This window comes from Apus apus, chromosome 3 (assembly GCF_020740795.1).
Source record: "Apus apus isolate bApuApu2 chromosome 3, bApuApu2.pri.cur, whole genome shotgun sequence".
Classification (NCBI taxonomy): Eukaryota; Metazoa; Chordata; class Aves; order Apodiformes; family Apodidae; genus Apus; species Apus apus.
Genome location: NC_067284.1, coordinates 101,210,899 through 101,237,597, shown reverse-complemented (window position 1 = coordinate 101,237,597; position 26,699 = coordinate 101,210,899). Strand labels below are relative to the sequence as shown.

Genomic DNA, 26,699 nt, shown 5'->3' with positions numbered 1-26,699 from the left:
AAAAAAAAAAAAAGCACAGAGGAAACAGTAATTACCTCAATTTTTCTAATTTTTCAGAGACGGTGAGGAGAAATGCTAGTTTTCTCACTCATCGAAAAAATACTATTGAAAGAAACCAACACAAAATTCATGAGGGGAAGATAGAAAGGTACAGAAATTTCTGAAATAAGAAAATTTTCACAACAGAAAAAAAGAATTAAATTATATTTTAACAATCATTTTGACATAGATTTCAACGTTGTACCTAAAAAGCTGACATTACCTCATTTACAGATCTCCTTTGTTTCTTTGACTATAGAGTTAGAAGAAAACACTTCATATAACACATTCCACAATCTTTTTTTTTTTTAATTTTTAGCAAGCAGTGTTATCTAGAAATACCATAATACATACAGCTGTACTTATATACAATGCATACAAAAGCACAGTAAAAGACACTTCCCAAATGTGCATATTGGGTTAGCAATACACCTAGGAAAGCAACAGACAGATTAACTAATTCCCCAACACCATGCTATATGAATCTGAGAGGAGGCATATACAATTTAAGTTACCTACTCAACATAGGCTTTGAGTATTAGGCTTGGGAAACAGTGAACCAAAATTGTGCTGATTTCCTGGCAAGAAGGTATTATAGTCAACCTGAGAATACCTTCCCTGCACAACAAAAAGACCCAAAAATTTTAACTGTAAAAAAACCTGTAGCTTGCAGTTCTGTCAGAAGGCAGACTGTCCTGTCCACACCAGACATCGCAATTGATGACACTGAGTGAAGTGAATCACTGGGTGAATCAAACATAAGCATCAGATCTACGGTAAATTAGATTTTTTTTTTCTGATAGGGTACCTGTATCATCTGGCAATGTCCACGTCAGACAAATGCCTTCAGGAAATAAAAATCACAATGGATTTAGAAGGCCTCTGAAAAGTTATGCTGTGTAGGGAGATTGCCAAACAAAATGAGAAGCAGGGAACCAGAAAAAGAATAATGCAGAAATAAAAGGGAAACTCGATCACAGTCAATGATCACCATTGAGAATTGAGAAATGAAGACTTTAAGCTTTTATGTTTTGTGGGTGTAAGAATTCAAAATTCCGGCTGGCGTCCAGGGATAATTAGTGGCATAAAATGAAAGTGGAGTTCTGAGAACATGTGGACTCACAAAGAATTAAGGCATGCAAAGAGAGGTGAAGAGGCAAAATGGGAAAAAAAGGAGGATGAGGCAGTGCAAGGCAGTTATGGATGACAACTTCCTAAACTATTACAGATAGCAAGATCATGTCAATCTGCTCTGGTCCATGATGAACTTCTGGAGCTGGTTCATGCTGAACTTCATAAATGTTGTCATCTGAATGCTGCACACAGCTTTAACTACATTACATGCTATATGTCTCCCCAGCTGGACCATGCTGGTTGACATTCACACCTTTAATCTGTTGCTTTCTCTGTTGAGTGCTAACAACTGGTGACTTTTTTTCAGGAAATTAGGTAAACTTCACTGTACTCTCTTGTTGCTTTAAGAATTGGGGCAATAACTAGCCTTGAAGGATGGGAACTAGGAAAGAAATTTTGAACTTCAGCGGGTTTCTCAAAGTTGCAAATAGAACTAAACTATCAGCAAGTGCATTAATAAGGAAAATAAGGAACTATAAGCTGTTAAACTGTAGTAGCACTTCAGCTTTTGAACTTATATGACTAGCAACTAATTCTGAAATCCAGTCTAAATTTCTAGTGTACATTCTACAGTTCACCTGTAGAGAAGTCACTGCAGAAGTACCAGCTACAGTGTTGTAACAGAGACAATTCTGTGCTGAAGCAGTTCCACCCGATTTGAAAGAAAGAACTATTTAAAATTACATTTGGCTCATGAACTGGCCATAAAAGACTCCTCCCACAAAGTGCCATTGTCTGCCACTACTGCCCCTTCTCCTTAGGACATTGTGAGCATCTCCTCTCTGGAACTCAGATCCACAACAGACCCTGTTCCAGCTAACCTCTCACCTGGCTCAGGGAATGGTTATTAGTCTGCTAGCATGCAGCTGCATAATGGGGGGAATCAGCTTCAACCCCATCAACTCTTTCATCAAAAACTGGTGTAGCCCTGGGACAGATTAGAAACTTTTATGTGGCTGGCCTTATGTGAGTTTTTGTAGCAACTAGTTTACATCATTGGCTCTACTTGACTGCCTGTGTTGTCACATGAACTGATTTAAAAAAAAAAAAAAAAAAAGCATCCTGCTTGCTTTTGCTCTGAAGGACAGATATGCAAGCCATGTGTAGGGTATCCTTTGCAGAGGATAGTCAATGAAAAGAGAGAGTAGTAAACCCTCCAAGCAAATTTATTCTGGACTGGATGATAATCTGTAAATACAGCCTCATCCAGAATTCCCTGCTGTTTTAATCCCAGGTATGCATTGAGCAGGTATGCTGAAAATGTTCTCCTTGGAATACTGACAAAGACCTAGGCACTGTCTGTAGCACTGGAATGACTAAAAAACATTTGAAAATCTTTATTTTCGGCAGCCCAGCTAGGATTTTCAGAAGTGCACTGACTATTTATACACAAGGGCTTTCAGGAAAAGAAGTACATTTTAAAGCTGAGATTTTTGACAGTACTTAGGTTCTTTTTAGACTGGTAAACAGTGTGTGCAAGAGGAACAGTAGATCTAGACAGCAAAACAGCTGATAATGAGCCACCCATTACAGCTACCCTTGTGTCATCACTTGGGCATATTTAATACCAGAGATTGTCTGATCTCATGGACTGGATGATGATTAGAGATCAGAGTACGTTAGGTGTGTTTCTGCAGGGCATCTTTCATTTTGCTTTTATCTGGCAGTAATCTGGGTTCTGCACTTTGAAACTGCTCCAAGCTGTAGGAAGTCTTGCAAGAGACCCTCTCTGAAAAAGCCACTTACAACTTTACCTCTGAATGTTCAGGCATTCCATTACATTTAGCATCTTTCTTAGCTGTGAACTGATATCAGCAAGATCAGTTAGTAGCAACAAGTATAAAGCATGTAGACACTCTAAACCAATGATGTCACAGATTAACAAATCTGAGAAATGAGCTTTCAGACACCAAGTTCTAGGAAACCTGCACATTGCACACATTTTTTTTTTAAATGTTAATAATGAAATGAATGTAATTTTAGCAGATAAATTTCTGACTTGGACAGCAAACAGAACACCCAAAAAATGAATTCTCATCTGTATGTCTGCCAAAGTGAAAAAAATAAAAAATGTATTTAAATGAGGTAAAGGTCTGGCATTATATATTTTATTTTTTTTTATCTGAAACTAGAATCTATGCATTTCAAAGGCTCCTTATTTACTTCAAAAAATGCCTACCAGTCTCAATGAATAATGCTTGTACACACAGCACAGCTAAAATAATGCAAAATCTATTACAGTAAGACATAAGCCTGGATCAAAATTCAGTTAAAAATATATATTTTCAGATGAGAAAATCTATATTTTTAAAGCAATATTAGATCAGCTACACTAATACAACATTGCTTTCTTATGTTAAAATATATGTTGACATCTCCTTTAATGTACAATATGAAGCCAGTCAGTTTTGTTTGCTCAGTAAAATGTACTCTTCACTTCTATCTAAAAGTAAGACTAGGCATGAAATAACTTCAGATGGCCCAGACTTTAACAGATCCTCTGCTCTGAGAACTCAGTGGGTATAAGCATATGAGAGGCAAAAGTGAGTTACAAAATGCAATGAAAAAGTTCAAATTTGTTCACAAAGTCACACCTATTAAATCATAATGACATTTCTTGTTTCAAGTTGTGTCCATTCACTAGTGTCATGCTAGTCACTGTGTTCCTGGTATTGCTTTTCAGGGAGGTCATTTGGATGGCAGAAGAGTTGCGCAAGTAACTGGCAGATCTCTCTTGCTGAGCTCTCCTCCTGCAGCAAAGCTGGTTGTTGAAATGTCTTCTAAAGCTCTCACTGAGAAAATACAGTGCAAATGGGTTGACACAAGAGTTGCAAAAGCTTAGCACTCGGGCTACTAAGGTAACAACCATATGTCCTGTGGATGGATCGATCTCATTGTAATTAAAAGATCGGTACATGTATAACACGTGGTTAGGAAACCAGCAGATAGCAAAGAAGCCGACAAAAACTAGAACAATTTTTGCCAGACGTTTCCGAGTTTCCGTCTAGAAAGATGAAAAGAACCCAAGGGAACAGCAATTAATAGAACTAGTCCACATAACACACTTAATTAAAACATGCAGCATTTTGCTTTATATAATCTTTAACTGTTACAAGTAAGATCAGTAAAAATGCTTCCTTCAGGGGCTGAATTACTTGTTCTGTCTCATTTACTTTCCTTTCCCACTTCCAGTTTACTTTCAATGAAAGATCCTAGCTGTTTGCAGTCACAGAAGGTTGCTCTTTGTACATGATATACGCAGCAAGAATGATTCATCACCCAAGTAAACATTGGCTTTTAGCCTGAAAACACGAACCAAAGGATGCCATGAAACATAACCTTTTCTGATGAGATCACAGTGCTTGGCTTGGAAGTTACCTTTAGTCAAAAAGCTATCTAGAAATCGCTGGCTTTGAAATATAGAGACATTGTGAGTGAAATGTAGAGACATTGCTAGGATGTCAGCTATCCCATGGTACTTACATTATTTTGCCTCAAATGCCTCAGCTTGACGTCACTCATAGATAAACCACCCAGACTGCATTGCATAGCCTGAAGCACCTTAATTCCAGGGTAAGGTGAGAGGTTCCATGTTTTTTTCAACAATGACATGAGAGAAATGTACCTTAATTGCATTGCTACCGTTAATTGGATTACAGTGTTGATACTGAGAGTGGCTGGAAAGTTGACAGGAAATGAGCCACATCAGTGGTTCCAAACTGAGAGAGGGAGCAAAACTGGCCACATAGAAGGCACCAAAAGGGAGGCAGAAACTTTCTGTAATCCTCCAAAAAGATTTATTATGTATGTTAAGTATAAAAGTTTTGCAGAGGCAGGAATTTGCTCAATTTTCAATCAATTTTAACACGAAAAATTCAAGTGTTATTTTAACAGGGTTTTTAAATCTGTGAAATAAATCTCTAAGTAGTTTTCTTGGCTCTATCTAAACAAAAAACAGTGGGGAATTCACAAAAGATAGGAAAACTCTACCATTCTGATTTGGTAGGATTTGCACTCAGACAGATTGCAATGGCAGACTAAAAGGTATAGAGATACAGAGTGAACATGACACTTCTCTGTTACAGCCTAAAGAAACCTAAGTTCTTAGTAATAGTCTGAATTTATTTCCTCTTGCTGGTAGGTATGTAAGGACAAGGGAATTTTCTGTTCTTCTGAATCTCATAGATTAACAAAAAGAAGAAAACTAAGTAAAATGAAAAAAATACGTTCTTACTTCAAAAATGCATGTGGGTTCAGAAATGTGATATAAATTACACATTGTTTCCGTCCTGAGGGTTCAGCCAAAAAGCTCTCCATATTTCACAGGAAAATAAAATAATACATGAAGTGCTAATACGTATGCATTTTTGACAAAAAACAGGCTACAGCAGAGATGAAATGCTGAGGAAAAAGTACATGAGGGAATGTAGTGGGTTTTTTAAATAACAAGTACGTGCTATATAAGCAAAGAGATTTCAGTGAGTATAAAGGTATTTCTAAAAATATTGGCAGAGGAAACCCTTCCAAAATTATGTAATGAGCATAACTATTTTTCTCAATCAATATTAATGCTTTTGTAAAGTGGTCAGGGTACTTTCACTGCAAAAGCTGTTCTCTGCATATGTAAATATTTCTGCTAATGAATAACCTGTTGCTATCTTATTGCTGTCTGTGCCTTACAGCGAAGCTGGCTTTGCCCAGCATTTTAAAATGCTTTGTTTCAAAGGTATATAGAACCTAAACTAAAAGTTGTATAGCATCTATAATAGAAAGGGTATTAGAAAACTGTGAGTTTAGGATTGTATGCAAGAAAGATCTACTGAGAAAGCTAAAAAATCATTTGTTCATGCCCTGTGTTCATATTTGCAGCACTTTTTGGTATGAGAAGAACCTTAGATCCTCTCTGAAAAAATGTCCCAGCCTATGTCAGGTTTTTTTTTTCATTTTCAAGCACAAGTAAAACAGGGACAATTCTCAAAGAGTTCATGGAAGATTTCTTCCCAAAATGGCTGCCTGTAGAGATAGGTGAAGCCACTAGCATTAACTTCAAAAACATTGTTCCCCAGTAAGAACATAAGTAATGGTTACACTAACAACACATACAAACAAATACAACAATCCTGTTTCTTATTAGAAATTTGCATTAATTGCATTGGATTTATATTTTTCCATGCTCATATTCATTTACGTACTGGGCTCTATACTGTGTAACTATGAAAACAAGGACATTTTTCAGATAATCCTTGGCTTAGTCCATGCATGTGGAAACTGAACTAACCCTTTGTGAAATCAATTTGGATGTTACAGTTCCTGTACTGTCATTTTTAAGTGTATATATCACACAAACCTTTCATAAGGATTTAAAAAGCAAAATGCTTACCTGTCTTTTCGAATGCTCATTGTATTCCCCAGGAATGTTATGAGCGCTTTTTATCAAACTCTTTGCAATATGATAGTAATAGATACTAATAATGGCAAGAGGGATAAGGAAATACACCAGGAAAATCATCACAGAATGGATCTTTGGATGCTTATCATCTGTCATGGGGTATGGTATGCATGCTGTGAAAGTGACATTATTCGTGTCATTGATGTGGGCCAGTTGGGAGAACACCACTTCAGGAACTGCTAGGAGCATGGAGATTACCCAGATGGCAACAGCTTTCACACAGGTCCATAGCACTGCACTGGAGGTCTGGATGTCCATGGGATTTACAATTGCTTTGTATCTGAAATAGATCAAAATTCAAATGTAAATGTAAAGGTATATTTTGAAATTCAACGTGATTGACAAAGAAAATTCATAAATTCAATTAAAATAATGTTGTACTTTGTCATTGTTTGAAATATCAATGTGTTTTTAATCTTTCTTAAATTTGAATTTTGTAAATCTCTAGCTTCATCTATCTATCTGTCCACCAGAGGTGGCCAAAGGAGCCCTGGATACAGCCTGTGGCTGTAGGTGGCTATTTTGTGCCAACCTGGTGAAAGTGCAGAAGCAGCCATGACTCCAGTTTTAATTTCTTCAAATCCTCCCAGCAGATCCACAAATGCACACCTTCCTCCATCAATCCCCCTCACTCTCATACAAGTCCATGCACAGTAGAGTTTGTTTCTGTCCCCAGCTCAGCCCAGGACTCTCTCCTGCCCACCAACAACATGACTTTCCACCTAGCAGACTTCACCATCCCCCTGGCAGTGCAGGACAACAATCAGCATGGACCACCTCTTGGCAGACCAGCAACAGCTGCTGCTGTGGAGGCTTCTGCCTTTCTACCCCAGCACCCCTCTGCACACAAGATACACAGTTCAAATTGTAATACCTGGAATTTACACACCTTCATAAACTCAGGCAGGAATTATTCCCAATGGCCTGTGCAGAAGGAAGTATTAAACTCTTAAAGAAAGTAAACAATTCCACATGAATAGTTGGAAGCTGTTGCTCTATATTGTATTTTGAGAAACTGTCTCATAGTATCTGTTTACATACAAACCTTTGCAGAATTTATTATTTCATAACCATTACAATAAAAACAGGAAGTACTGCAGAGAATGGAAATACCACACTACAGCAAAACAAAAAACAAAACAAACCAAACCAAACCAAACCAAAACAAACAAACAAACAACATCAACAACAAAACTAGCAGAAGGAGACCATAGCCAAGAATTCCTTTATATATATTAAAAAAAAAAAGTTCCTAAAGCTGACACAAAGTGAAACTTACCACAAGAAAAGGTACTGTGTAGGAGGCCAAATATAGTTTGAGAAAAATATTTCAAGGGTACCTTAGTATTTTGCTTAGATTTTTAATTTAAGTAAATTACAGAACCATAGTCAGAGAATCATTAAGGTTGGAAAAGACCTTTAAGATCATTGTGTCCAACCATTAACCTAGCACTGCCAAAACCACTTCTAAACCATGTGCCTAAGCAACTAGGTTTTTATAAAAAATTAAGCCTTGAAAAAAATATTCCAGTGATTTTTCTTTAACATCTAAATAAAAGTTTAATAGGAAAAGGGGTTCAAGAGAGATTCATACTCCAGGTACATAACTTTATTCACTCTAAGGTCTTTCTGATGTACTTTCAAAGATTAATCAGGCTTTAGGTACATTAAATTAATGGCCTGAAGCTGTGCCAGGGGAGGTTTAGACTAGATATAAGAATTTATTTACTGAAAGAGTGGTTGGACAGTGGACCAGGCTGCCCAGGGAGGTGGTGGAGTCACCATCCCTGGGAGTATTTAAAAGAAATGGAGATACGGTGCTTAGTGACATGATTTAAGCGCTGAACAGGTAAATTAGATTCTGGTGGAGGGATTTAGGTTATAGTTGGACTTGATGATCTTCAAGATCCCTTCCAACTAGGATGTCTCTATGTTTTGATGATTTTAAATCACCCTCTGATGTGCTTACTTTTCTCTGTTTAGCTATACAATTAGTTTCGATTAAGAAGAAGTATAACTTAGATGAGTCTACTTGGCGATAAAACTCCTTATCTGTGCATGTAAATACACAAGCATTCATATACAAATACAAATATAAATATGTATGGGTATGAACAGGTGTCTAAATACATACCCAGGGTTAGGCTATGGCTAAAGTTGCTGTTTCGCAGGATCGTGGTAAATTGTCTTATCACTAAATCATTTAATGGCTATTTATGTTCATATCCTCTCTGAATTCAGAGAGAAGATTTTTGCTGTGTCTTCACCCTTATTACAGAGTAGAAAATTAAACTCAGTAAAATGCCACTGTTAATTTATGTTTACCACTTCTAATGCACAACGAGAAACTCCCTGGACACTAAGGTGTAAAGTAATCCTTTATACTGCCATGGGAAGGATAGAAGCTTCTGCAGAAAGCTTGAATGCTCCCCAGGACAAACAGTGACCTTGTTATTCAATAATTTGCTTCCTATTGCTGTCTGCCTTGATTTCATTACATAAAGACAGACCTTCTATTTCATTACATTCAACTGAGGTGACGTCAAGTTCTTACATCTGCTCATTTCTTTAAAACTTTATCTTGCTGGGTGAGAGCTGGTTTGGGGTCTTTGTGGGGCAGGTGGGAGGATGTTAGGTAAAAACTACATTTTGTACTACAGATTATTTTTTTCTCTCTCTTTTCTCATTGCACTGCTCAAAAATAGCCCTATCACAAACCACAGCATTATCACCCAAGACAGTGACCATGTCACAATTAATTGTTTTAGCAGCACTTGGTCTGGTTAATGACTAAATGGGAAACCTTTTCAGAAGCTTTCATAGCAGAAGAAAATGTGGCATATATTTGTGCCTCAGCAAATGGTGCTGTTTCAGCACATAGCATGCTTTCCCTGAGCTACAACTAACTCCGGGCATTGGAGCAGAGTGCCCTTTTTCACAAGACAATCTGAGTTCAGTCCAAAAGACTTCTTTAATCATATCAAAATTCTGCATGTTACTTCAGTTATAAGATGGCACCCTTATCCCTAGAACTCAGTCCTATGCAGTACTCTATGGGAGAAAAAGGCATTAAAAGCCCTTCACATAATCTGTCATCTTCTCAAAAGAATAGAGTAGAAAGAGACAGGTTATAGATAAAATCAAATGTAAACTGAGTGCAACTAGAAGTGTTCTCAAAATGAACACCCAGCCCATTCCTTTGATATAAAAACAGTATAAGGCTAAAACATACCACCAACCATCCAAATTACCAAGTGCATTTTTTCTATCAATAAAACAACACTGGTAAATCACAGTAAAGGGGCAAATTATTTAGTCAAATTAGTAAGCAAAATCCATCTTTTTCTATATTTCACTGCTGAAAACAGAAAATTATAGGTTGCCTTGAAGATCAGGAAAGGAATATAAATATGCACTTGGTTTTAATTAAAAGTCTTCGTATAAATTCTGTCTTCCTACATCCTAGATCATTATCACTGTTAACAAAGGCACCCCAACTCAGGAAATACTTTTATAATGTTTCCTTTATTTGGAGCTCTAGTTTCTGCTGACAGAAACAAGCACAATCTCACCCATTCTACAGATACTGGGTTTGTTTGTATAGCGTATTTTCATTATAAAGCAAACTCTCCCTTCCATACAACCAAAAAAAATTATTAAAGAAAGATTACCCTCTTCCTCCAGAGTCATAACATGTCACTACCTTATAAACTCCAATATAGTTTATCCAGTCCTCTCCATCTTTTTTCCCAAAGTCCTTTGTAAAGGTGTTTCTCAGCTTCTAATTAGTATTGGAAGCTCTATTTCTGATTCTGCTGAGTCTACAACGCTATTCTATCCCACACCCTTGACTTCAAAATTATCTGCTTCATGCTTAGTCCCTCCATTGCAGTGCTACCTCTTTTTCTAGAATACTTTTTTTGTGAGGCCTTTCAAAAATAAAATAAAAATAAAACCCAAAACTACTAAACAATACTTAAGCAGCCACTGGACTTTAATGAAAGCCCACCATTCTAAGCAGAATTGCCTCAGTATTTCCTTGCATTTTTGTTTCTGTATCTTGAGTTGTCTCTACAAAAAAAAGACATTCCAGCCAGGGACTTCCTTCTTATTCCTGTTCATATAGCACCTACCACAAAGACAACTCTGATTTATCACCCAGTTTCCTACATGCCATCACTATGCAAATGGATAAATATTATAATTGTCATAAACCAAGCAAAGACTTAATTTAGGCAGGGCAGATCCGTACTACTTGATTTAATTTGTATTTTAATCCTAGAGCTGGAGGGGTTGGTATAATTTGCTTTAATATAAAGCTTCTGGTTTAAGTGATTTTTCTGTGTCAGAGTACAGCATCTCCTGCAAACTGGAGTAATTTATCAAAACCATTTATATGCTAGCATTTTATTGTGTCACTGTACAAAGATTTCAAACACAAAAAGACAGCATTCAGCCTCACAATATAAAAAGGATCAAAATATCTGAATAGGAAACATGGCTGTGTGGTCAATATTTGTTAAAAATACTAGTATCATGCCCAGCTGCAGACCACTCCACAAAAGTAGAACCAAATTTTGGATGGGTCTAAATCCTTTTTCCTTGTATGGGTATTTCTGTTGACTCTGCTCCAGCTTTATCATTAAGAGGAAAACATCTTATCTAGCTGAGAACACTGTGAAATCACTGTGGAATCCCACAGTTGTGGGAACTTCTTTACCAACACACAAACAGCCTGAGATTAAATTTTTTTTAAATTCTTTTAAGTTCTTGCAATTTAAGTAGATTTCTCTTTTTTATATATAGTTATTCACTATGCTTTTGTTCTGTGCCTGTGACTTAAGTGCAGAAAACTGCATTCACCAGGAGTGAGCATCTCAGATAGTTTAATAGAATTTGCAATATTTGAAATGAAGACTAGAAGACCATGCGTAAACACAATTAAACTGAATGTCAGTGACACATGTTTTGTGCTCCTCAGAGGGAAAATCTTAAGATTTTGCTAAGTGGAAAAAGATTTTCCACTCTATAGAAATACACTCTATTGAACCAAAAACTATCAACAATGTTTCAACAAAAAAGTATAATTTAGTCTATTGGATTATGATTTCTCCATCCTAAAAAGAATCACAACAAAATTCTCCTAAAGTGGTAGGATTTTTTCCCCCTGAAATATACTACTTGTCCAGTCCATCCAGTGTTTTACAGGAGAAATTTTCCTTTTCCCTTTCATTTTCTCTTCTCTTGCTACTTCCTTCTCTTGCTATTCACCTCACTTTAGCTAACTGCATGTCTTAGAATCTAGTAAAAATCTTGCAATGCTAACTTACTGCCTGCAACCTGGCTTTTTAGTTCTACTTGCCTAAACCCATTTCTTTATAACTGCACTAGTTGAAAGCACCATCATTAATTTGTTCAATTCTCCACACAAGAGCAATAATAGTAAATTGTTTCACTGACCATTATTCAGAAGCATTCATACATGTCAGTATTCCCAGTAGATTTATATTGAATTTGGATAATGCCAAGAGTCCCTGATGAACATATTTTTACATATTTTGAGAAGGAAAATATATCTGTAGTGTTGCAGTTTCTGTAAGTTTCTACTGTGAAAATGAAGAGAGGAGAGGATAGGGGATGGAACCAAATTGTCCCTTTTCAAAGGATGCTTGAGAGATCCATCACTTTGCACATATATACAAGATAATTATTTTTTATTCTCTAACAAATTTATCATCACAGAAAACACATGAATTCTCTTCTCCTGAGAAAGCACTGGTAAAGCACACTTAATCTTTGACATTATTTCTGAGGACCTTCTGAATGCAGACCTGAGGATTCCAACAGTCTAATTTGGATAAACTCATTGCAATATATAAAGGAATAGTGTACCATATTATGGGGAGACACAAACAAAATAAACATATGAAGATTTCTATTTAGACCTGATTGGTAAGAATTCAGCAGCTATTTCATTTCCACAGGCTTTTACTGAACTGATGAAAGAAATAGAATACAGGAGGAATGTTTTTGCAGCAGTTTCTCAGACTCTAGGTTGCAGCCTTCGAGAGACTTTTGGAGGCTGACATCTGCACTAACCAAAGCTGAGGTGGCTGCTGCCAGAATGACAGAGGCCTTGCACCAGTCACTGGCTGGGATAAGCACCACAGCCATTTCTCACCTTGCCATCATCAGGACTCAGCTGTTTCTTTATCAGTTGAAGAGCAACAGGACACGTGCACAAAGACAGGAATTTAAGAAACGCGAGTGTCTGTGTGAAGCTTGAGAAAAATTTGCCTAACTTGGAAGGAAAATGTGATGTGCTGAGAAACCATTTTCAACTGTGTAAAGACAGCTGCAAGAGGAACTTCTCCAAGAGCTGATTTGAATTGCTGGACTTGGACAAACCTACCAGAAGGTAGGTAGTTCCTTAATTTACTCCATAAAATTCCTTCTGCGTTGTTATGTGGGGCTTTTCCCCCCCCCTTTTTTTCTTTCTGGAATATTTTCCATCATATTCCTTTTAGCTATACAGAATGGTTACAGTTGGGGTCTGGACAAGTGAGGGCAGGATTCACTTTCTGACTTGACATAAAAGGATGGCTTTGCAGGTCCTGACATATGTCAGAGTTTCACCAAAGGTGTTCCAGGAAGCTTCATTTTGTGAGTCAAGTTTGCCCATTTACACTAAAGGGCAAGCTGAAAAAAAAATGTGTGAGAGAAAGCTTGTCCAATCTTCCTTCAATTTCCTTTACTTTGACTGTTACCACATAATTATAACCACACTACTACAGCCTCCAGTGAGAGAAACGTCTGGACCATCAGTTGCTTTAATGAAGTTCAGCAAATGATTAATTCAATATATTTATCTCAAGTGTTTGGGTTTCTAAAGGATATACTTACAGATTTCATAGTTCTACTGGTTCCATACAATTTTGTTATTGCATCTACTATATAAAGTTATGACATTGTTTTTCTCTTATACAGATAGTATTACATTTTACCTTTGATTATTTCTTCTTTATTCTTTGGATAATTATAGCTAATTTTCAGGATGTCATTTAATACTACTTCTCTTGTCAAGGCTCTTTAGTCCCTGAATGTCAGCTATTAGAGCTTGAAAGGAAATCATGTCCACTTTCCTGCTTCACCTGCTTCACTACATGTAATAAGAAATGAGGACTTCAGAGGTTTCCAATCACTGTATTTCAGCCTGAACCTGCAGCTGACAAAACAAAAGAAGAAGCTTTAAATAAATTTTGAAGAATAAAAAGAAAATTTTGTTAAGGGTGATTTTACTAAAGAAAAATCCTAAAGTAGTTACTAGGGCACCTTTTCACACTTCTGAACATCTTCAAAATTTTCCTGAGTCTGCCCCAAAGTAGGAGACAGCAGACATACAAACTGATCCAGGATGGGTTTTGATATCAATTGTAGTCAGAAGTAAGCACATAGATATTAAACTTGCACAAAACACTTTTAAGTCTTCTTATACTTTTAGAAATACAGATTGCAATCTTCCAAAATTAAAACAAAGAAATAAAGAAATAAGGAAAACAAACCAAAAAAGGATCAAATAGTTTAGCTATGCAAATCTGTAGATTACATTTTTAGCATCTCAGTCAGACACTGTATTCAATTATTTAAGAATGCATTTATATTTTCAAACTCCTTTGTTATTAAGATTCAGGAAAGGAGTCATGACACTACTGAAAAATAACTGTTAGCTTGTTAATCAATTATTTGACTCATAAATGGTGTCTTTCTGTCACACTTTTTAGGAAGAATATAAAGAAGATGCTATTTCAATTGCAGTAGCGCCAGTTGCTCCACTGTTCAGCTTCACTGTCTTCGCTAGAGTGCAGCAGGACTGTATGTGAGCTAACACATTTAAAATCTTAATTAGAAAGAAAATTAAACCTAGAAAAAGTAGCAGAAACAAATTTAATCCTATTTTACAGATCATATAAAAATCGAGGCATAAATGACAGCCAAAGAGAAAAGGAAAGACTAGGTGGAAAAATCTAAAGCTGTTTTAAGGAGCTGCCATTTACTCCTTCAAAGTCTATTCATTCCAGGTCTCGTGGCATTTTGTGGGTACAATGGCTTTTCACCAGCATGCACAATAGTGCAGAGCTGGCCAGAGGTGCACACTGCAGTACTCATTGTAAATCCTCTGCCCTCTGAGTTTCTCCAGGCACCTCTCCCCACCACAATCAATACAGCTCTGTAGCACTGAAAGGCATCTTGGAAATATCTTGCTGTACTTGTGCTCCACCCCCTCACCCGAGAGTCATCCCCAGGCACAAAATGGCAAATCTCTCAAAATGAGAAGTGGGTGCGGAGCCCCATAGGTCCAGTTTGCACTCTGGCCTAACTGTATGGACCACTGTAGATGTAAAAAACACGCTCTGGAGCAGTGAGAAAGTTCATAAGAAGGCTCAAGTCAGACCTAATTCAAATCAGGTTCATCTCTGACTTCTGTCCTTTTTGCAGTGAGGAGACACTGGCACACCTTTGCTTCACATGTGCCATGCTGCAGTCTCCTCGCCTACACTTCTCCTCTCATATATTTATTATTACCTCCCTTATCCACAATCACACCAAGTCCTTGGACTTTCTCATCAACATCCCTGACTAAAACTGCAGTCCATGGCCCCTGGGGAAGCAAGCTTGACAGGGGACTCATTTTTGGTTCCTTGTTCTGCAACACCTCTAGAAAGTGCACCCCAGTGTCACAAGCCAGTCATCACCGACAAGCTCTGTGGGCACTTTCAGGGTGTGCTAAGTGCTATTGGGAATGTTCTTTCCTATGATCCCTTTGGTTCTCCTTTTTTTGTGTGTGTGTGTACATTTTTTTCCCTCAATCTTCAGCCTTTTTTCTTCATTTGTCATGCACTGTAGTTGCTAAATTTTCTCTTTCTGTAATCCCTTGGGTTTTTTTTAGTTGCTTTTTGGTTTGGTTTGGTTTTTAAACCGGAGAAATGTTTCTAAAGGTGGTCCAGTTTCTCCACAACAAAAGAACATCAACAGGAGCAGTGGTCTTGAGGGGCAAGGGTGCTATCCTTTCATATCTATCCTTTCATATATGGGAACTCAGACGGAGGTTCTGAGCAGGCACGCAGCCGTGCAGGTCTCTGGCTGCAGCGAGTGCCTGAGCCTGGCACTGGTGCCAGAGGGAGCCAGTGGCACCGCGTGTGTGCGGTGCGAGCAAATCGATGATCTCCTCAGGCAGGTGGTTAGACTGACAGAGGAGGTTGAAAGACTGAGAATTATCAGAGAATGTGAGAATGAAATAGATTGGTGGAGTCAAACCCTGAGGCAAGGGCAGGAGGAAGAGATGCTAGAACAAGTGATGGATCCCCTCCCCTCCTGTTCTCAGACAGAAGGAGAGAACTTTAGGAACATGGAGGAATGGAGGGAGGTCCGTCCTCGGAGAGGCAAGAAAAAACCCTCCCAACTCCGTCCATCCTCCGAATTGCCCTTGAAGAATAGGTACGAGGTCTTGGAACTTCAGGGAAAGGAAAATGAAGCTGGAGTGACAGATTTGTCTAGTGAACCGCCTATGACTTGTCGCTCAGCTCCACGACTTAGGACTTCTTCAACTAAGAAGGAAAGGAGGGTAATTGTGGTGGGTGACTCCCTTCTGAGGGGAACAGAGGGGCCCATCTGTAGACCTGACCCATCCCACAGGGAGGTTTGCTGCCTCCCTGGGGCTCGCATTAGAGATGTTAAAAGGAAACTCTCTAGTATGGTAAATCCATCTGATTACTACCCACTGCTGATTTTTCAGGTTGGCAGTGACGAAATTACTACAAGAAATGTAAGGGCAATGAAGAGAGACTTCAGGGCCCTGGGACGGCTAGTTAGGGGGTCTGGAGCACAAGTCGTGTTTGCCTCCATACCTCCTGCAAGAATGGGTGGAGAGATAAGCAGGAAGAGTTTAATGATGAACGAATGGCTAAGAGACTGGTGCCAAAGGCAGGGCTTTGGCTTTTTTGATCATGGGCTGCTCTATGAGACACCTGGCCTGATGGTGGCGGGTGGGATGCACCTGTCCCAGAGGGGGAAAAGGCTTTTGGGGCAGGACTTAGCAGGGCTCATTGAGAGAGCTTTAAACTAGATGTGAAGGGGGAAGGGGAGAAAACTGGGTCTGTTAGGGACAAGCCCAAGAGGAACATACCAGGGCCTGTAGGAGGATGGGCTAAGGAGGATTTAGTCCCACCAATGTGCTCTACTTGCTTCCTGAAATGCCTGTACACCAATGCACGCAGCATGGGGAATAAACAGGAAGAGTTAGAGGTCTGTGTGCGGTCTAAGGGTTATGATCTGGTAGCAATAACAGAGACATGGTGGGACAGCTCACACGACTGGAATGTGGCCATGGATGGCTATGTGCTTTTTAGGAAAGATCGGTCGGTGAAGCGAGGTGGTGGAGTTGCTCTTTATGTGAGAGAGCAACTAGAATGTATTGAGTTTTGTACAGGGGCTGATGAGGGGCGAGTTGAAATTCTGTGGGTAAGAATTAAAGGACAGGGTAGTATGGGTGACACAGTTGTGGGGGTCTACTACAGACCTCCTGATCAAGATGAGGAAGTTGATGAGGCTTTCTACAGGCAGCTGAAAGCAGCCTCACAACTGCAGTCCTTGGTCCTCATGGGAGATTTTAACTATCCCGATATCTGCTGGAAGACTTATACAGCCAGCCTTTCACAGTCTAGGAGGTTCCTCCAATGCATTGATGACAACTTCTTAATGCAAATGGTGGATGAGCCGACTAGAAGAGGAGCGCTGCTGGATCTTGTGCTCACCAACAAGGAGGGCCTTATTGAAGCAGTGGTGGTCAATGGCAACCTTGGCTGCAGCGACCATGAGATGGTGGAGTTCAGGATCCTGTGTGGGAGGAACAGAATTTCCAGCAGGACCAGAACCCTGGACTTCTGCAGAGCAAACTTCGGCCTCCTCAACCAATTGTTAAGGGAAGTCCCATGGGACAGAGTGCTAGAAGGTAAAGGGGCTCAAGATAGCTGGACAATATTCAAGGACCACTTCTTGCAAGCACAGCATCAGTGTGTCCCAATGGGTAGAAAATCTAGTAAGGGAGCTAGGAGACCAGCGTGGTTAAAAAAGGAACTGCTGGGGAAACTAAAGTGGAAGAGGAAAATCTATAGATCATGGAAGGAGGGACTGGTCACTTGGGAGGAATATAGGAATGTTGTCAGGGAATGTAGGGAGGCAACTAGGAAAGCTAAGGCCTCCTTGGAACTTAACCTTGCAAGTCAGGTTAAGGACAGTAGAAAGGGCTTTTTCAAATACATAGCCAACAAAGCTAATACCAGAGGCAATATAGGCCCACTGCTGAATGAGGTGGGTGCCCTGGTGACAGAGGATATGAAGAAGGCAGAGGTGCTGAATGCCTTCTTTGCCTCTGTCTTTACTCCTGCAGGCTTTTCCCATGAGCCCCAGATTCATATAACCCCAGAAGTAGTCAAGATAGGTGAGGACATAGTAGATGAGGATTGGGTTAGGGATCAGTTGCATAATCTGGACATCCATAAATCGATGGGTCCGGATGAAATGCATCCAAGGGTGTTGAGGGAGCTGGCGGAGGTCATTGCTAGTCCACTCTCCATCATCTTCGGTAAGTCATGGGTAACTGGAGAGGTGCCTGAGGACTGGAGGATAGCAAATGTCACTCCAGTCTACAAGAAGGGCAAGAAGGAGGACCCGGGTAACTATAGACCGGTCAGCCTCACCTCCATCCCTGGAAAGGTAATGGAACAACTTGTCCTTGGCACTATCTCTAGACATATCAAGGAGATGGGGGTCATCAAGAGCAGTCAACATGGTTTTACCAAGGGTAAGTCATGTTTGACTAACCTCATAGCCTTCTATGAGGAAATTACTAGGTGGATAGATGATGGTAGAGCGGTAGATGTGGTCTATCTTGATTTCAGTAAAGCATTTGACACCGTCTCCCACAGCATCCTTGTAGATAAGTTGATCAAGTATGGGTTTGATGATCAGGCAGTGAGGTGGATCAAGAACTGGTTGAAAGGAAGAAGTCAGAGAGTTGTAGTCAATGGGGCAGAATCTAGTTGGAGGCCTGTGACTAGTGGAGTCCCTCAGGGGTCGGTACTGGGACCGGTGTTGTTCAATATCTTCATCAACGACCTGGATGAGGGCACAGAATGTACCCTCAGCAAGTTTGCTGATGACACCAAGCTGGGAGGAGTGGCTGACACACCAGAAGGCTGTGCTGCCATTCAGAGGGACTTAGACAGGCTGGAGACTTGGGCGGGGAAAAACCTGATGAAGTTTAACAAGAGCAAGTGTAGAGTTTTGCATTTGGGGAAGAAAAACGCCATGCACCAGTACAGGTTGGGGGCTGACCTGCTGGAGAGCAGTGTAGGTGAAAGGGACCTGGGGGTCATGGTAGACAGGAGGATGACCATGAGTCAGCAGTGTGCCCTTGTGGCTAAGAAGGCCAATGGCATCCTGGGGTGTATTAGAAAGGGTGTGGTTAGTAGGTCAAGAGAGGTTCTCCTCCCCCTCTATTCTGCATTGGTGAGGCCACATCTGGAATATTGTGTCCAGTTCTGGGCCCCTCAGTTCAAGAAGGACAGGGAAGTGCTTGAAAGAGTCCAGCGCAGAGCCACAAAGATGATTAAGGGAGTGGAACATCTCCCTTATGAGGAAAGGCTGAGGGAGCTGGGTCTCTTTAGTTTGGAGAAAAGGAGACTGAGGGGGGACCTCATCAATGTTTACAAATATGTAAAGGGTGAGTGTCAAGACGATGGAGTTAAGCTTTTTTCAGTGAAGACCAGTGATAGGACAAGGGGTAATGGATACAAGTTGGAGCATAGGAGGTTTAAGATGAATATCAGGAAAAATTTTTTTACTGTAAGAGTGACAGAGCACTGGAACAGGCTGCCCAGAGAGGTTGTGGAGTCTCCTTCGCTGGAGACATTCAAAACCCGCCTGGATGCCTTCCTGTGTGATGTACTCTAGGTGACCCTGCTCTGGCAGGGGGGTTGGACTAGATGATCTTTCGAGGTCCCTTCCAACCCCTAGGATTCTATGATTCTATGATCTCCTGTGTGGCAGTGAGAGGGGAAGGCTGGCTCAGCAGCGCTGCTTCTGTGCTGCCTTCTGTACCCCAAAGGAGAGGGAGATCATATTTTCCTTTGAGGGAGATCATATTTTTCTTTGACAACAACACACTGCACTGCCAGTGCCACCATCCTCACCACTGCTGCTGACCTCCCAGCCCCCTCTGCCCCAAAATGTATGGGGCTGCAACAGGGCACCTCCCACCCCTGGCAGCCAGAGTCACAGGAGCTCAAGAGTGGGAAGACCTGTACTGTTTCTGGGATGGGAATGGCCAACCTTGGGCAGATATGCTCTGTGCTGACAATTTAAATCTGCAAGTGTGCTCTAGGAGAGTGTGGGAAGTACTGTTACCAATTACATATCATGTTTCTACACAAAAAAAGCACCCAAGCCAAAACCCAAATAATCTCAGTACTAGATAACAAAGCTTCCAGACAGAAGGTGCACATTTGTCACACTGAAAGTACTAGTGATGCTGAGAGAGACTTCTCTGGCAAAAAGCAACATGAAATAAAGCAACTGTAAAAAAAGATACATGCACAATGAATACTATTTTTTCTTCCCTATAGCTACAGTTTGTAAGTAATGATCGTTCAGAAGTGCTTCTGTGGTTGTTGCTGTTAAATGCATCAGATATATGTAATTTGCCATGCAGAACTTCCACATAAACAGTAAGTGCTAATTATACTGTGGAAACCAAGACAATCTCCTTTATTCTGATTCATGCAGTCACAGTACAAAGAACTCTAAATATTTATTAATCTGTTCCTTAGTGTAATCAATGTCTGGAGTTCTATACAGGCCTGTGGTGACAGAGAGTAAAAACCAAAAAGACTTTAATGACCTTAACAGGCTTGAGAATAGGGCTCGTGCAAACTGCATGAAGTTCAATAAGGCCAAGTGCAAGGTCCTGCCCCTGGGTTGAGGCAATGCCAGGCAAAAATACAGGCTGGGTGGAGAACGGATCAAAAATAGTCCAGAGGAGAAGGATTTAGGGGTAACGGTGGATGAGAAGCTCAAGCCAGCAATGTGTGCTGGCAGCCCAGAAAGCCAGCTGTGTCCTGGGCTGCATCAAAAGAAGTGTAGCCAGCAGGTCAAGGGAGGTGATTCTCCCCCTTTACTAGGGTCTTGTGAGACCCCACCTAGAGTACGGTATCTGGAGACCCCAACACCAGAAGGACATGGAGCAGTTTGAATGAGTCTAAAGGAGGGCCATAAAGATGATCAGAGGGCTGGAGCATCTCTCCTATGAACACAGGCTGAAACAGTTGGGGTTGTTCAGCCTGGAGAAGAGGAGGCTCTGGGGAGACATTATAGCAGCCTTCCTTCAGTACCTGAAGAGGCTACAGAAAGGCTGGGGAGGGACTTTTTTCAAGGGCTTGTAGTGAGAGGACAAAGGGTAATGGATCAGAACTGGAAGAGGGTAGATTTAGGTTAGACATTAGGAGGGAATTCTTCACTATGAGGGTGATGAGACACTGGCACAAGTTGTTCAGGGAAGTTGTGGAAGCTCCATCCCTGGAAGTGTTCAAGGCTGGGTTGACTGGGCCTCTGAGCAACCTGATCCAGTGGGAGGTGTCCCTGCCAATGCAGGGTGATTGGAACTAGATGATCTTTAAGGTCGTTTCTGAATCAAACCATTCCATGATGCTATTACATGATTCTATGATAATATATTAAAACATACTTTGAGCTTTACCTGTGAAAGCAGGGACCACTGTGAAGACATTATATACCAGACTGAGCAGGAACTGGATTACAATGGAGCCTTTTTCATGGTATCACCACTTCCAAACTGCTAGCAACCCATGTTAGATTTGTTTATCTGGAGGTAACTCTGTCCCCAGACAGGCCTTGCCTCCTCATCACCTCTGAGATGCAGGATGCTGCCACCACTTCTGATCTGCCAACATAGTTACCCATACAGTTTCCTCATAATCAAGTATAGTCAAGATGACAGATGTCAGGATTTGGCTACAAATGAGTATGACAAAAACCCCTCCACACCAGTGCCACCCCCTTAGTTCAACATAAGTATCTGTTGTACAAAAAAGTAGACCCAAGTCCAAGCTAAACTCCACTGACTCCAGCCAGCTTCACTCAGAGTTGATTTGGGTTCCTAGCAGACGAGACACTGGTTTCTGAAGTCAGTGGCTTTTCTTCTGACTTAAAAATGAATGTGTTTTTTTCTCAATAAGTGAAAAGGTAACTGCAGAGGTCAAAGAAATAGAGTTGTTAAATTCTTATTATAACCATTCTGATATTTGTATATACTATAGACTCTAAAATGCTGGAGGAACAGAGTTATTACAAGCTTATATGATCACAGTACAACATCTGCAGCTGTTTTCAAGGATGTGTGATTCTAAATGCATTCAGTGTAAACAGATACAGCATTATTACTTCTTAAATCTTTACTGATTTTAAAAGGAGGATATAAACTTCTATGGAAAAAACAAATAACAAATGCTCTAAAGCTACATAAAATGAATGAATCTGTAAACATTAAGCCACCAGCATTCTCTCACACTAAATTTCACTAGAGATATGATCTCCTCTGCAAATAACTTCTTCCCTTTTCAATAACATACCACAATCGTACCTCTAAACAGTGGAAATAGAGCATAAAGAAGGCTGCAAGGTTTGCTTGGATCTCCAAGGACAGTTTCTGGCATGCTCTTTAAATGAGGAAATCAGAGAGTTACAGGTATTCACTGTAAGGTATGTTTTGCAAGCTCTTCTTCAAAAATATAGTCCATTTTCACAAGTTACAAAGTCTTTATACACAAGTATTTTAGGTCCTGATTCAAACACCATTGAAATTGATGACCACTGCAGACTACGCTCAGGTGGAATCAAGTAATTTACTGAATTGGGTAAAAAAAGAAATTAATTACAGTCACATTCTTATTAAAAACAGATTAAAAGTTTTAAAGAAGAGTTAGTGTGTGAAGATTAATTACAAAACTCAAGCCTTTGCATCACGCAACAGTGTAATGCATTGGTTCAATTTAAAATCCAACAAAAGAAAATGGAGCAATTCCTGTGGAAAAGAAATTAAACATTTTCATTTCTGGCTAAAATAATTGCTCAGGTAAGGGAAGAAAGAATTTCATTTAATTTAAGGTTGTCAATTACACTGCAAGATCTTGTCTTTCAGAGCCTGAAGTATAGTCAAAAAGCTACCAAGTTGCAACAAATCCCTTAAGTACCCATTTTTAGTAAGTGAGAGGAAAAACTTGGGGCCCAGCTCTTTGTTTCTTGCTCATTTGACAAGTACTGGAGACTGAAGTGTTATTTCCTAGTCTGCTTTGAGGGATTTTTTTTTTCTGTTCCTCTTTTTTAATTTTTTTTCTATACATTCATACGAAGCCAGAAAGAATAGTTTGAACAAAAGTTTAAGACTGACAACTACAACAGAACAGTTTGTTGCCTCCAAATTCACACAGGCTGAACTAATTCTTGCATTCACCTGTGATGACGTGTTATTCTTACTGTGGCACAAGCATATACACATATACATTTGTTTCTTGGCAGAAAAAAACCTAATTGATTAAATATACCTCTGTGCTTGACTTGGTTTAAGCTGTTCACTGCCTGTTGACATATCACTGTGGCTTGGTATAGGTCATATTTAGCATCTAAAACCTTCCCCTGATTATAATAATTGCAATAGTTGGGCTGTTACAGGACCATGCCAGAGGTGCAGAAGACTGGACTAAACCTGATTCTTGCAGCTGGCACCTTGGAAGCTGGAGTAGGCCCAGGCACACCCATTTTCAGAAACCCTTTAAATTAAGCTAGTACCAGACTGGCCAGCCGTCAGTGAGGGAAGGTGAAGAATGGGCACTTCAGAAGTTGCAATGAGGGGATTGCAAACCAGGGATATTTTATCAAATGGGTATTTTACCTTTCATGGCAGCTCCAGCTAGCCTTACCCCAGTCTGCAGAGAGCTGAGAAGGGGCAGCCCAGCTTTCCTACCTGTCAGCACTGAGGACAGTGAGGGTGAAGACAGAGACACCAACGGAGGTGAGCTGGATGGCAGGAATGAGCTTACAGCCCACCTCCCCAAAGAGCCACTCCTCAGAGAAATACCGAGAGGCATCCACGGGCACACAGGTCACTAGGAGCAGCAGATCACCAGCAGCGAGGCTGGAGATGAAGATGTTGGGCACGCTCCTCATGGCACTGCTGGAGATGAAGATCTTCATGAGGGTGATGTTGCCCAGCAAGCCCACAATGATGATGAGCAGGTAAAGAGAAGGGATCACACAGCGGACAATGAACATGGCCGTGTCCTGTGCCGAGGGCAGCGGAGCTGTGTCTGGCACAAGCCGGGCACTCCCATTCCCCCCGAGGGGCATTGCTGTGAGCTCGGGCAGCAGCTCTGCCTCCATCCTCCAGCTTCGGGCAGACCAGAGGTCTCCAGTGCAAAGCGCAGTGAGAGCCACTGCAAAGCTTCACCTCTCTGCAAGTCAGCCAACTTTTTTCCCTTTCCCTCCTGCCTTTCTTCCTCCCCCTTTTTCTCTGCCGACTTTTCCCTCCTCCGAAATGCAGAAGCACTCCCCGCCGGCGCAGTGGCAGCGGGGGTTAGAATAAAGGATCCCGTGTCGCTCCCCTTCAGCTCTTCGAACGAGCCCTCTCCCGGCAGGCAGGAGGGGGGTGATCCTGAGGTCCGAGGGCAGCACCTGCCATCAGGACGGCAGCCTGCCCTCGCCACCGGGACCGCTCTCGGCCAGCCGCCTCCGCGGAGCCGCGGTCCGGCCGCCACCCGCGCCCCGCACCCGCCGGGGCCGCAGCCACCGCCCGGCGCTGCCGGTCGCCGTGGCCGCCCTGCCGCGGAGCCGCCGGCGCTGTCCAGCCCCGCCGATGCTGCCGGAGAAAGGGCCGGGAAAGAGGCGCCGACCCGAGCCCGTTCCGGCCCCCATTTATACCTGCTGCGGGGAGGAGCCGCCCCGCCTCTCGTCCTGCGAGCGCTTCTGCCTCTTCCCAGACCCGAGACTCCGAGGTGGATCTTGCGCAGAGAGGAGACGAGGAGCGCGGAGCCGTCCCGCGGGGTTCCAGCCGCTGAGCGCGGTGGGGACGACAAGGAGGGGAGGGAGGGCACCTCTCCTTCCTCCCTTGCCCTCCGGGAGCAGCACCCCCCGGGACTGCCTGCCCGGCAAACCGGAGAGCTGCCCGCCACGTCGGGCAGAAGGCGGGATCGCCTCCAGGAAACCCGTCCTTCAGCGTCTTACCCAGGTGAAACCACGACGGTTTGAAATACGGAGTGACGGGAAGCAAGAGTCTTGGAGTTGAAGAGATTTTATTTCTGTCATCCAGCTGTGAGTTCTGAATAGAACCTACCAAAAAACATCATGGTTTAATCTGTGAAGTTGCATTTCACATTAGTCTCGACTATGGAAATGGTGACAGGTGATGTGTTTTATCCACGACTCACTATGCAGATGGTATAACACAGTGGACAATAAAGAATTTTTGCCTCATCAAAATGTAGCATTTGCCCCTAGTGGTTCTTGTTTTTCAGTGTAGTACCATTTTTTACTCTCTTTTGTCTGCACATGCATAGGCTTTCCAAACACGTTTATCTGTTTCCAGCAGAACACATGAACATAGGTAGCAGTGCAAAAAAGCTAAGGCAGAGGAATAACAGCCTTTGCCAGTAACATTCTCTGCAGACTGATAATTTCACTTACTCTTCTCAAGAAAGGAAGATGCATGAGCCTGTTCACATTATTGAAATGATTCTCCTGAAGCCTTATAGGTTTATAACAGCTGTATGGAGAAAAGAAATTAATGCATGGTGGACTTACTGAAGTCGGAGAAAGAGTTTCACCACTGAAATACCAGAAGCAAGGGATGTCACATGTACAGTAATAAATAGCCTTTCCATGGCATGCTGTCCAGTGTAGGAATTAAATTTAAAAGACATCAGTCGTTTATCTTAAATAACCTTATACTAAGATTGTCAAACAAACAAACAAAAATGCTTCCTAAAAGTTACACCGCTCTGTATCTATTGATTGATCTTTGTGACTCTTCTCATTTCCCTGAATTTATAATCGTATTACATTTGTGTATATTACTGATTCATATAATGCTTAGTTTATCAGGAAACCCAGCCAGTGCTAGTCCTCAGAAACAATCAGGCTAGAGACTTGACCTTTCTCCTGAGGCACCTGATAGGAATCGCCACAGAGCTCCTCTGGAAGTGATTCTTGTTACTGATCAAGTTTCCTCCACACAGTGTTACATTGAACTACACTCCCTCTGAGGCAGCCTTACTGTCAGCTTGGATATTTATCACAATTGCAGGTAACCTCAACTTTGCTGAGTATACACAAATTTTTCTAAGACCATCAATACCAGGTTTCTGCAAGCAGTCTGAATCAGTCTTTTTTGTTTCCGATGGTTGGACCCAGTATGTGTCTTTAACACTGCAATTTCCAAGCATGGCCCTTTCACTAATTTATTTTAAAATGGGTTAATGTGTGAAGAATCAATATTATTCCCATTGGGAGAATAAAGTCAATATGTCTTTAATACTGATTTACCTGAGACATTAAGAAGCTGAGTCTTTTTGCATGCATATCAACAGGAGAACACTTTAAAAACTTATATTGGCATAAACTTCATGAGGTTTGCATGGAAAAAGGTGAGATCACTTGTTTTTTGTTTCACAATACCACCACTTCTACTGCTGTTGTCCAGGGAAATTTATTCCATCTTAATAATTTTTACCTGTCCTTTAGTCTAAAGGATAGAATACCTAAGGTCAAGGAATTAGGAATACATGCAGTGGGAATTTATGTTCCTGACTTTTTTCATTACTTGATTTTACCTGTTCTATATTTTCAGAACTCGTAACAGCAAGAAAATAAGCTTTGGAGACTGTGAGTGTCTCCAGCTCAAAGGAAACAAAAAGTTAGGTTATGCTTCTAATGTCATTCAAGAGATGTCTGT

General features: G+C 41.0%; 1 protein-coding gene across 1 annotated transcript; it reads right to left on the bottom strand.

Annotated features, from left to right (window-relative positions):
* Nucleotides 1-3,764: 3,764 nt before the first annotated feature.
* On the bottom strand, nucleotides 3,765-24,136 carry NMBR (neuromedin B receptor). The gene is made up of 3 exons (XM_051613465.1): nucleotides 23,718-24,136; nucleotides 6,554-6,902; nucleotides 3,765-4,177 (listed from the first exon to the last, which is right to left on the bottom strand). The coding sequence occupies exons 1-3, from the start codon at nucleotides 24,131-24,133 to the stop codon at nucleotides 3,776-3,778; spliced, it is 1,167 nt and encodes a 388-aa protein (XP_051469425.1). The 5' UTR covers nucleotides 24,134-24,136; the 3' UTR covers nucleotides 3,765-3,775.
* Nucleotides 24,137-26,699: the final 2,563 nt, after the last annotated feature.